At 40.1% G+C, this 12,482-nt stretch overlaps 1 protein-coding gene across 1 annotated transcript in view; it reads right to left on the reverse strand.

Moving 5' to 3' along the window:
- LOC111144100 (contactin 3) overlaps positions 1-12,482 on the reverse strand; it is a 247,201-nt gene that overhangs the window by 22,017 nt on the left and 212,702 nt on the right. Inside the window, exons 17-18 of the mRNA XM_022498228.1 lie at positions 12,196-12,430; positions 9,834-9,949 (exon numbers count right to left, since the gene is read on the reverse strand). Coding sequence (XP_022353936.1) covers positions 9,834-9,949; positions 12,196-12,430 — 351 coding nt within the window. The remainder of the gene's footprint in view (positions 1-9,833; positions 9,950-12,195; positions 12,431-12,482) is intronic.

Genomic DNA, 12,482 nt, shown 5'->3' on the forward strand with positions numbered 1-12,482 from the left:
CTTGATGGAAAAAAAGTTACTATAACAATGAAAGAACATGAAAGTTGCATGTACTAAAGACAAGCAGAGAAAAATATTACAAAATACATAAAGAATCCTGCTAATAAGAAAGAAAGTTAGCTGACTAGGCTAGGCTCGTGGGAGTCTAGCTACAAGATACTGATCTGAAGTGGATCTCAAAATAAGTATATTTAAAATGTCCAAATTCGCTAAAGAAGGGACTGAATCTATGTTGCCAAGAATAGAAGATTAAAAAAAAAAAAAAGAAAGAAAAGAAAACTGGATGGATTTGAAAAATATCAGAAAAATACAGTATTAACAAAGTTAGTGACAGAATTAAGCTAAAGACTACATGATTGAAAAGAGAATTAATAGTTGGGGTTTGGAGGGGGAGACAAACCATGAAAGACTGTGGACTCTGAAAACAAACTGAGGGTTTTGGAGGGGAGGGGAGTGGAGGGATGGTTGAGCACGGTGGTGGGTATTAAAGAAGGCCATGTAATGCATGGAGCACTGGACGTGGTGAATAAACAATGAATGTTGGAACACTGAAAAAAATAAAATAAAATTAAATTTAAAAAAAGAAAAGAGAGTTAATAAATCCACAATATGGAGAAAAAAATAAAAATTATGAAAACAAAGAGATATGGAAGATCAAATGAGAAGTTCCAACCAGAGTTGCAGGAGAGATGGAGGAAAAGGCAAGAATTAAAGAGAACATGTCTGAGAATTTTCCAGAACTGAAGACACATATTTTCAAGTGGTAAAATCTGAGTTGGGCGGGGGCTGCAGGGAGAGCAGTGTGTGGAATAAAAGGTAAATCCACTGCAGAGGAGCAGGTGGTCAGAATAACTGTGGCTCTCAACATTTTTCCATCACCATATACCTGAGTGTAGCTCAACCTCTGGAATATCTGTGTATCACTGTGCCTTGATTTGCTAGTATGGAGTGTGCACCTGTGAAGACAGATAGCTGTACTCCTTGGCATGGCAGACAGCAGGAGGGGCAGATGCCAAGCTCTGGTCACACACCTGAGGCAGTTGTCTGTCTTGGTAATCACCATAGCTCTACCATCCAAAGCAAAGCCTGCACATACTAAGCACTCAGTATTGTTGAGTTCTTAATGACTTAACAAATGTAGTCTAAAATGCCTCCTTCCTTTCCACCACAGAAATTCATAGATCCCCAAACACTAGACATTTCCTTTTAAATGCTAATGAGCTATCTGGTGGCTGCTGGCTCTTGGATATCTTTAGAATGGGGGCTGGTTGCCAGGGGAACCAACCTTATAATAAGTAGAGGGTGGGAATTTCAGCCCCACCTCCTGACCAGGGACTAGAGGTTGGGTCAGTTAACCAATAATCATTGATTTAATCCATCACAATTGCAGTGAAGCCTCCTTTAAAAAACCCGAACTGAAGGTTCTGGATTGGTGAACTCACTAAGGTGTTGGGAGGGTAGAGCTCCTGGAGAGGGCATGAAAACTCTGTGTGCGTCCTTCTACAGACCATGTCTTATGTCTCTCTTCCATTTGTCTGTTCCTGAGTTGTATCCTTCATAATAAATATGTAATTGTAAGTAAGACACTTTCCTGAGTTTTGTGAGCTGTACTAGCAAGATCTCAAACTCAAGGAGGAGGTTGTGGGAACTCCAGATTTATAGCCAATCCTAAGTATAGGAGGCCTGGCATCTGAAGGATGTTGAGGGGCAGAGGGGGTAGGTAGGGGACTGGCAGTCTTGTGGACTAGCCCTTAATCTGTGGTATCTGAAGCTAACTCTAGGTTTATGGTGTCAGAATTGAACTCAATTTTAGGATGCCCAATAGGTGTAGGAGAACCAGTCAGTGTAGAGAAAAATAACCCACATTATTTGGTATAAGAAGTGTTGGGTGGATACAGTAGAGAGGAATAATTGTTTTCCTTTTATTCACTAAGCTAAGTACTCAAGTCCTAATATTCTATGCATCTATGAAACATTGGAACTCTGAATTTCTTGATGACATAATATAATTATCTTTCTTCAGAACCATAAAATCATATCACAGGCCAATGTGTTTCTATCTAGATAAGTACAGAGAAACAAACTTGAGGAATGTTAGGATTTAAAATGCTATCTCTGTTTCTGCAAGTAATTTGGTTGTTCCAAAAACTAATGTCCCTGCTCTAAGGAATCCTTAATATTATTGCACATGAGATGTCACTTAATTAAAACTTAACACAGAATGCAATTTATAAAAGGAATGTATTGAAAAATGGCATTTTCTTTAGCCATTAAAGTACAGGTATTAAGTCAGAAATACTATTTTAGTAGACTAAAATAATTTTGTTTATACTTAAAGATTTTCAGAGAGACAAATATTTCAACTTAGCTTCAAATGTATTTAGATAAAGACAAGGCAAGAAAAATGAATTCAATAGTGTTTTGGAAGACAAATATGGATCTATCTTCCATTCTTCCTTACATGGTTCTCAGTCATTGGAGGACTGACCGATGTGTTGCATGACCTTGGTCCTCTGGCTTCTCACTGGATTTGGCCAATAGAAGACAGGAGAATAGAAGACAGGAGTGTAGGAGGAGAGGCTATGATATTTATTCCCCTGCATCCCTATGCGGGGACACAGTTTGCTAGGGACTACCTTTGCCCTAACAAAGAACTCTCACACACACGCGCGCGCACACACACACACACACACACACAACACAAACTTTCAGTTATAAAATAAAAGTCATGGGAATCTCATGCATAGCAAGGTAATTGTGAAGGGAGATCCTAAAAGTTCTCATCACACACACATACACACACACAAAATTTGTAACTATGTATGCTGATGGATGTTAACTAGACTGTGATGATCACTTTACAATTTATACAAATATCAACTCATTATGTTGTATACCTGAAACTAAAATAATGTTGTATGTCAGTTATAGCTCAAACACACACACCCCGCCACACACACACACGCACCACTACCACCACACATACAGAGCTCCCTTTGAGCAACTCTGGCTCACACACAGTGACTGCTCTCTCTAGCATAACCAATCCTTCCTCTGAGCCTAAAGTCTGCATTTCATTCACTTGAATTCATTTTTGCCTGTTTCCTATTTGTTTAAATGTGTCTTAGTAGTTTCTATCCAATTTTCCCAAGTTACATTTGACTAATTCTAGAATGAATTAATTCTAGAATCAGTTAATTCTTTGCCTGGTAGTATGGAATTAGACTTAATGTACATTTCTTTTTTTTTTTTTTCCAGTAGAATTTTCACACTCTCAAAAAATAAATATTTGACATCTTTTTCCCTTTGTGATTAAAATGTTTGAAACCAACCACATTCTCTACAGCTGTTTAGAACAGGAGTCTGGACAAAGGTATTGATGAGGGAACAGAAAGCAAGCTGAGGACAAAGCAGAGGCCCACATGCCGACACCCCACAACCCCCCCACCCCATGGGGTATAGGTGACACTCCTCAGGCACTCCTGGCTGCCCTAAAGGAAAAACAAAGAGTTAACTTGTAGAGATCACAATCCTGCAAGACCTGAGTCTCCCTCAATTTACAAATGTCCTAGTGATTTACAAGGAAGAAGCTTTCTTATCAATAGCCTAACTTCCAAAGATCTCTAACTCCATTCCTGAAGCCCTAACATCATCTTCCCCTCCATAAAATTGAGGGAGGCTGAGGCAGAGGGAAATGTAAATAAAGTTAAATTTCTTCTAAACCTAAAGTTCATTGATAAGGATGTGTGACAGCAAGAAATGTGGCATTCCTCCAGGAATCTCCCAACTATACCTTACTGTTAATGCCTTATTAAAAGAAAAAACAACCTTAACTTGAAATGGCAAGACCTTAGGTATCCTGTGGGTCCTCTTTAGCATATGTAAGTTCTTTCAAACTCTCCCTTTTCCTTACCTCCCCCAACCCCATAGTACATTATAAGCCACCCCTCATACCCCCGGGGGAAGCAGCTCTTTCTGCCAATGGGTCCTGTCCCCCTGCTTTAATAAACTACCATTTTGCACCAAAGATGTCTCAAGAATTCTTTCTTGGTCATCAGCTTCAGACCTCACCCCACAGAACCTCACTTATATTCTAAAACTTCATCGGTTTTGGTGAGGTTAATAGCCATGCATTTTGCACACATTTTTTTGGTTTTGCTCCCCTCCCACGCATTTAAAAAAATCACTAAGTATCCCCTCAAAGTGCTAATCTATATTATCTCACAATTGTAGACATTTGTTTCAATCACTTATCAAAGTCATTCTCTCCGGTTTTATTTTTCAAGACACATAATGGCTTTCAGAAACTGATGGGAGAAATCATGCTATAACTTTGGAGCTTTTGTCCCTCCAGCACCTGCTACCCATGAACTTCAACCCTTTGCATCTTCTTTATCATGTCTGCATCTCGGGTTCCTATCCAAAGGGCACAAGAAAAGATCTGAGCCTGAGTGTTACGGCTTAGCAGATGAAATAAATTGGAGCCCAGGGAAATGAGCTCCTCAACTACTACTTGGTCAAATCAGAAAGAAAATTAGTCTGAATGCTAATGATGATGTGTGCTCAGTATGCCACGTGGCACATGATCAACCCTCGCTGAGATGAGAGAAAAGCAGGAGCTATTAACAATTTTAAAGCCATATTGGGGAAACTGCAACCCAGAAAGTTAGCCACAAGACTGGTAATTAACCACTCCGCTAAGTCATTTGTTTTTCCATGTTACTGTGTAAATCATTATTGAACCTAAGAAAATATATATTTTTATCTTCGTGTAATTACATAAAATATTTCTTAAGATTCTCCAAATTAGCGTATCTTTCTCTTCCTATTTAACAAGCACTCGGGAAAGAAAAATTTTTTTTTAATTTATTTTTTTATTATGTTATGTTCGTCACCATAAAGAACAGCATTAGTTTGTGATATAGTGTTCCATGAATCATGGAAAGAAATTTTCGCTAGTTGTTTCCCTTCAACACCTTATTCATGCTGCATTTGGATGTTAGGTTTGCGGCTCTATTCAGACAGGCAAGCTGCCATGCACCCCAACCCACAAATAATGTCAAAGTAAGTCCCATTTTCTCTTTGCCTCTCTCATCTTTTTGCCTCCTACCCTGAGGGCAACACACCAGCACCAACAGAAACAACAGCATTGAACCACGCATTTGGATTATACTAGGTCTTTCTATGTTTCTTCACTGCTTTTTCTAATTTTTCCTTCCAAAGAGATATTATCCCAGTAACCAATGCTCAAAACAGAGAAAAGCCCAAGCCTCTTCCAGACGTTTTGACAGTAGCTGCTTTATCTCATTCTCCAATGATGCAGTGTGTTATTTACTATTATCATCTTCATTTTAACTGAGCTTTGGAGAGCTTTAATAACTTGCTCAAGGCCACAGCAGCAAGATAGTGGAGTCAAAATTGCATTTATTCAATCAACACATGTTTTTTTGCATGCCTCCTGTGTGCCAGATAGGACTCCTGGCACTTGGCGTACATCACTGAATAAACAAGCAGATTTCCCAGTCCCTGGTGGAGCTCGTCATCTATCCTAGTGGAGTTGGCTGCAAGTCTGTCTAATTCTAAGATGGTGTGGACTTAATAAGATCCTATGCTGGCTCTCTTTGGATTCTTTGGTTTTCTCTTTCATGACATAAACAAAAGAGGTATAACTCAGCTTTCTTATAGAATATTCTTATCAGCTTACATTTATGTATTGCAAAATTAACATCTATCTGTCCCCATGCTGCCAAAAAATTGCCAGCAACTGCTACCTTGGCTGTGGTGCTTTGAAAACCACAAAGCCCATTTACGTATATTCTCTTGTTTCTCTTAACTATTTCACAAACGACAACCGGCTCTTAAAATTATGATCCTGTCTTGTGGTTTGTAAAGGGCAAGGTTATTAACGGGGATGTGCATCTCCGTCCATTGTCTGAGGCATGCAAAATGTGTTTATTTATTTTCCTTAAGTTAATTTGATTTACCACCGAGTTTCATATCCTGCTCAGCTAATGGGAAATTCAACCTCAGTCACTGCTGGGGCGCCCATTCCCAAAACCTTGCCAAGAAAACTTAATATTACATTGATTTGATCCCTTTAGTTCCCGGACCATGCTTGGAGAATGGGAAATCATTGATCATTGCTGAAAGTGGGAAATAGATCTGTTCCCTCCTGTGGTCTTACCACCAACATGGAGACTGCCAGGTAGAAAGGTATGGGCCCCCCAAGATTTTGTAAGCATCAGATCTTTGTTTCCACCAAGGTCACCTGAAATTTCACTTCTATTTTCTTCTCAGTGGCATTTGCTTTCTTCTTACCCTCCAGGACACATGGAACTAACTCCTTAAGGGCTTGAGTTTTGCAAACAAACCTAGGGAGAAAGGGCTCTTGAAGGCAACCCCTCTTGACAACTATCATAAACTCTCTTGAGGCAAAGAAGGTTAGAGTGGAAAAATTGCCTGAGGATATTTACTGGGGAAAATTCTATAAATTAATATTTCAGCAATTCTTTTGAGATAGGGCTTGCACTTAGGGATTGTTTACTATTATGAGCCAGAGACGGCAAGTAGCACATAAGCGTCTAATACCATTCAGTACTCCCTAAATCCTAATAAGGTTAGGCCAATTACTGCCCAATTCTGCAGGTGTGGAAAACGAGGCTCACAAAGTTGATGTGACTTTTCCAGCACAACCAGTAAAGTGGCAGTCAAGATGCCATGCACTTTTGAGCTCAGAACTGCTTCCCTTTCCATCTCCCTCCATCCCACTTACCTTTCCCCCACAATTCCATTTCTCTAATCACTGGGCAGAAAGTAGGGTTGCTTCTTACGTTCACTGTCATGGAATTAAAGGAACTTTCCAACTAAATGTTCTTGGCTTCCTTTCAGATGCTGGTCAAGGCAGTTTGTGGTGTTTGTGTGGTGTTTTACTTCTTTAAGTCTGGGCAGTTCTGTCCCTGGTCAAGTTTCTGTGTTTCCTGTATTGAAGGTGTGGGAAGACATTTCCCTATGGATACCTACTAAAAATCTACATTGACAAGACCCACTTCTAGATGTTTGGGTTCAGTGAGTCCAGGGAGGGCTCTGGGGGTTCATCTTTAGCAACAATTCAGGTAATTCTGGTGAAGGCTGTCCACCATGCCATCGTGGAGCACCGCTGCTTCTAGCTTATCTTTTCTCTGCTTTATCACTGATATTTATTCAAGTCAATGTTTGGTTACCAGGAACAGAAACTCAATTCAATTGAAAAGGAGGGCAAGGTGACATTATGAAAAAGAATACAGCGAGTCTACTTGAGAACTGGACAATTATCGAAGAGCTATTCTGTTTTGCTTGCTGTCCCTACAGCTCCATGGGTCCTTGTCTCCTCCATTCATTGGAGTTGCAGCAGAGTCTGTCTGCTTCATCTCACCTGCGACAAGCTTTGTCCCACTTGCCCATGGCCTTAACTTGAGAAGCCTGAACCGAGTCCTAAATTCCACATATCACTGCATTACACTCAGTAATTACAATCTCTATATTGCTTAGTTCAACATATCAAACAAGAATCTGACTAGGTCCGCCTGATTGGATGGATCATGTGGCCACCCCGGTGTCATAGTTGGAGGTTATGTGGGCAAGTGGAGGGGTATATGGTCCTGTGTTGCATATATGCCTGTGTGAGCCTGCCCCTGAATCAGGAGTGACAAGCACGAGGGAGGGTCCTTAAAAAGATGGCTGTGGGTGGGGATGAAATCAGAACTATGATTCTTATAATATCACTGTCAGAGAAGTCTTAAGACTTTACTTTTGGGGTGCCTGGGTGGCTCAGTGGGTTAAAAGTCAGACTCTTGATTTGGGCTTGGGTGATGATTGCAGGGTCCTATGGGGCTCTGTGTTCAGCAGGAGCTGCTAGAGATTCTCTCTTCCTCTCCCTCTGCACCTTCCCCTGCTGGCATCCTCTCTCTCTCTAGGGAATAAATACATAAATCTTAAAAAAAAAAAAAAAAAGAAAAAAGAAAAAGGACTTAGTTTTTATCTTGCCAGTTCTCAGCTCAACTCCTTCCAGCTCTAACAACTCCCTACTAAACATGGGGCCAAGTCAGAACAGTTCTTCTCAATATTCAAAGCCATATGTGACCTGGCTCTCCTGTGTCTATCTGCAGTCATCCCTCCTATAGGAACCTTCTTCAGCAGGTGGGTCACCACTCCCTCAAGTCCTCCAACATGCCATGCTTAATCTGGAATTTTCCGTCTTCTCTCTTTGCTTATTTTCCTTTAAAGTCCCATTAAACCTATGACAGCTTTCAAGACTACTCATTACTCTTGACCATCCAAACACTTCCTCTGCTACCTATTCTGATGGTCATTACATTTGGTCTTGTGCCATGCTGTTTCAGATCTCTCATCTTACTTCTCCAAACAGAGTTCGTTAAAGGCAAGAATTAGGTTACAGACTGAAGGCAAGAATTAAGTTATAGACAGTTATCTTCTGGAGAGCCTAACAGAGAATCGTACAATGTAACAAGGCCACCAAGAAGGTAAGACAAAGAAAGAGCTGGACGAAAATGATTTCCTATTGGCATAAATATCTTTTGAACTTAAATATTATAGTTCAATATCACTTATTTTTTAGTCAATCCATCTAAAAGATTTGGCTCATCTGATATTTGATTTCCTTACATATTCTTTTTTTAAATTAAAGATTTATTATTTTTGAGAGAGAGAGAGATTGAGAGAGAGAAAGGGGAGGGGCAGATGAAGAGGGAAAAAGAGAATCTCAAGCAGACTCCATGCCAAAAATGGAGCCCAACTTGTGGCTTGATCTCATCATCCTAAGAACATGACCCAAGCCGAAACCAAGAGTCTGATGCACAACTGATTGTGCCACCCAGCCCACTGGGTGGCTTAACTTCCAAGGAATGGAAAGCTCCACTGTTTTTTCTTTCTATCCCAAGTTATTTTCATTCAGCTTATTAAGTTAAACTCAATAACCACTAATAATTACATGGGACAATGTGCTAGTAGAATTTCAACAGAAGTCAGACTTTAAATGTTGTTGTTAAAAAGAATTTTAAATGGAAGGAGACAAGGTACCATGGCAACATACATATACAGTCTACTAGTTTTATTTATTTATTTTTTAAATTTAATTTTATTTTTTTCAATGTTCCAAAATTCATTGTTTATGCACCACACCCAGTGCTCCATGCAATACGTGCCCTCCATTATACCCACCACCAGGCTCACACAATCTCCCATCCCCCTCCCCTCCAAAACCCTCAGTTTGTTTCTCAGAGTCCACAGTCTCTCATGGTTTGTGTTGGAGAGGATGTGGAGAAAGGGGAACCCTCTCACACTGTTGGTGGGAATGAAAGTTGGTGCAGCCACTTTGGAAAACAGTGTGGAGATTCCTTAAGAAATTAAAAATAGAGCTACCCTATGACCCTGCAATTGCACTACTGGGCATTTACCCCAAAAATACAGAGGTAGTGGAAAAAAAGGGCCATCTGTACCCCAATGTTCACAGCAGCAATAATAGCCACAGTCTCCGAACTGTGGAAAGAGCTAAGATGCCCTTCAGCAGACAAATAGATAAAGAAGATGTGGTCCATATACACAATGGAGTATTATGTCTCCATCAGAAAGGATGAATACCCAACTTTTTCATCAACATGGACAGGACTGGAGGAGATTATGCTGAGTGAAATAAGTCAAACAGAGAGAGTCAAGTATCATATGGTTTCATTTACTTGTGGAGCATAAGGAATAACACGGAGGACATGGGGAGATGGAGAGGAGAAGTGAGTGGGTGGAAATCGGAGGGGCAGTCTATTAGTTTTAAAAGAAATTACCTCATAGCCAAGCAAATGTCCATTGCTTAACTTCCAAGGAATGGTATTCCATGAGACTTCAATTTCTGAGGAAGATAGGCTATTTGCAGATACTTGAGACGGAGCTATTGTAGGCTCTGTTTGGCAACAGAAAGTGAAATACAATTATTATTTTGGTAGTTAATTTAAAAATCTATTGAAGGTCTTATTTTTGAAAAGGCGCTTTAACATATTCAAAAATCCAATAAAACACTTTATCAAAACATTTGAAAACATAAACCATGTCTTGATCTGTTTCCGCGCTTTGGGAGTAGATAGACTTTTCCTTGCTAAACAGCAGCAGAAAACTCCTCTTTCCTCTGTTGCACTTTTTTCTTGGTATCTTTTCTTCCCTTCTTTCCCTATGTTCTCTCCACCAGCTCCTTATTTCTTTCCCCTCCATCCCACAGCTCTTGCTTGGACATTTCAATGCACACAAATGCTGCCTGTTTGTGTGTTTAATTTTTTCTTGACAAACAAAGTCATGCTCTACAGAGTTCATTTATTCAATAAGCATTTAGTTAGTGCCTTCTGTATCCAAGGCCCACAAGAGGGGCACACTTAAATGAGATACAGCAACTTCCAGACATTTACTGTTTTGAAGGAGTAAGACAGACATGCACAGAACTTATTACACAACAAATATCTCTCTGTAATAAACAACTCTTAGCTTGAGGGGCTCATAGTCATTCTCTCGTCTCACAGCACAGATCTGAGCAGGGACTTCCCCTCTTCCAATATCCATTTCTGTGTTAAATCATCCTTCTTCTGGGCTGTGCTGATTGATAGTGAGGCAGAATCTTGGTCCAAGGAAGGGCCTATTAGATTTTCTGTCCTGATAATTCGAAACTTGGTTTGGAAAGATGAGGAGTACTTGAGGCCAGTCAATCCAGTCCTGGCACCCTAGAGAGCTAGAGGGTTTCTGAGGCCCCACAGCTTTTCTTATTAATGATCTTTACGAGGTATGCTGTTCAAATCTTCTTTTGATTCAGTAAGTCATAGTATCCAACAAATCCTTCACTTTTTTATAGAAAAGTCAAATCTCTATCTGATGTTTGGAACAGAAAGACCTTTATTCAACTCATCAGTGGTGGCAAGAATAATAACAGGAGGAGGAAAGTGCAGGAGGGGAGGGAGAGGGTAACAGGCTCTGGTTGTCCCTCCCTCCAACCTCCAGCCCTCCCAGTCCAGAATGCACAGGGTAGGCAGTGCTTGAAAACTCCCTGGTTAACTGCCATCCTTCCTCAGACTGCTGCCCTTACAAGGAAAATCCTTGGCTAGTCTTGGAAATGGGGTTTGGTTATGAATATAAAGGCTCTTATTTTTTGCGAAGGTTTTAATACTACTTGTTTGTTTTTCTCTCAGAACTCCATAGAAAAAGAGAGGATAAGAATAGGTGGTATTAAAAAACTGAGTCTTCTTATTATTTTAGACATGACAACTGTGGACCACCTTCTGCAATTTACTGCATGGTCTTGGGGTAGAGAAGACACTGCAAAGTCACCTTTCATGAGTTCAGAATGGTTCAGAGCAAAGGCTCTTGATTAAAATACTTGTTTGGTAAGTCTGTATGGAGTATGGCTAGTTTATTCATTTCCTTCATTAAAATTCCATTTTCTTATGTATACATGGGCTATAATGATAGTACCCACATGTAATTCCTTCTTCAAAAATCCAAATTAGGTAAAGTCTGGCAATGGTAAGCATCAATACATGCTAGCTCCTATCATTCTTATTAAGTAGAACCCCATGTGATAGCCAATATTCAGCTTTTTTTTCCCTATAAAATGGCAATTTCATATGATTCTCCTAATAATCATATTTTCTAAGGAGATACAATAGTTGGGGCAAGGTTAAGGAAAGACAGAGAGATAGCATGAGTCCAGAGTGGAGTATGTATGAAACTACACTAGCTGGAACCAGTGTATCACATCTTTAAGCCTGTACATTACACACCTCTCCATGTCATACTTTAGGCCTCCCTCTCCATTCTGCTAATGTCTCATTCTCAGGTCATAGGAAACACCATAAGAATTGAGACTGGAGCACTTTGAAGAGAGTATCCTAATCTTATCCCCCAAAGAAGAAGGCTGTGGAAAGCTGCATTGTGCCCTGTTTCACAAGCTGGAGCTCAAAATGTACTCATCATCCACAGATTTTAACCAAGAGTTACATCCTCTGACTAGCTACTGAGCCTCGTACTTCAAGTCTGCCTGGTTGATGTTTATTACCTGGACTGTGAATCTAACTGTGGCTCCAGTCATTATTCTTTGGAAGAAATTTATCTGAAGTCACAAAGCATTTACTAGGTTTACTGATAACACAAACCATACAGTCTCCATACCTTCTTCGGCAGAGAACACAGTTGTCACCGGGCTAAATGGTCCTTCACCTTTGTTATTATAAACACCCACTTTAACTTCATACAGTGAAAATGGCATGATGCTTTCATTCCTAAAGACATATCTTGGGGTATCAGGAGATGTGACCACTGTCTGGATCCAGTTAGTAACTCCAAGAGGGCGGAAGGCAACAACATAACCAAAACCTTCACCATTCTGTAGTTCTTCGGGGACTGGCTACAAAGGAAAGACATATTAAATTCACCCTTACACATGAGGGCCAGGCAAA

This window comes from Enhydra lutris, unplaced genomic scaffold (genome assembly GCF_002288905.1).
Source record: "Enhydra lutris kenyoni isolate GAN:26980312 unplaced genomic scaffold, ASM228890v2 scaffoldscaffold10, whole genome shotgun sequence".
Classification (NCBI taxonomy): Eukaryota; Metazoa; Chordata; class Mammalia; order Carnivora; family Mustelidae; genus Enhydra; species Enhydra lutris.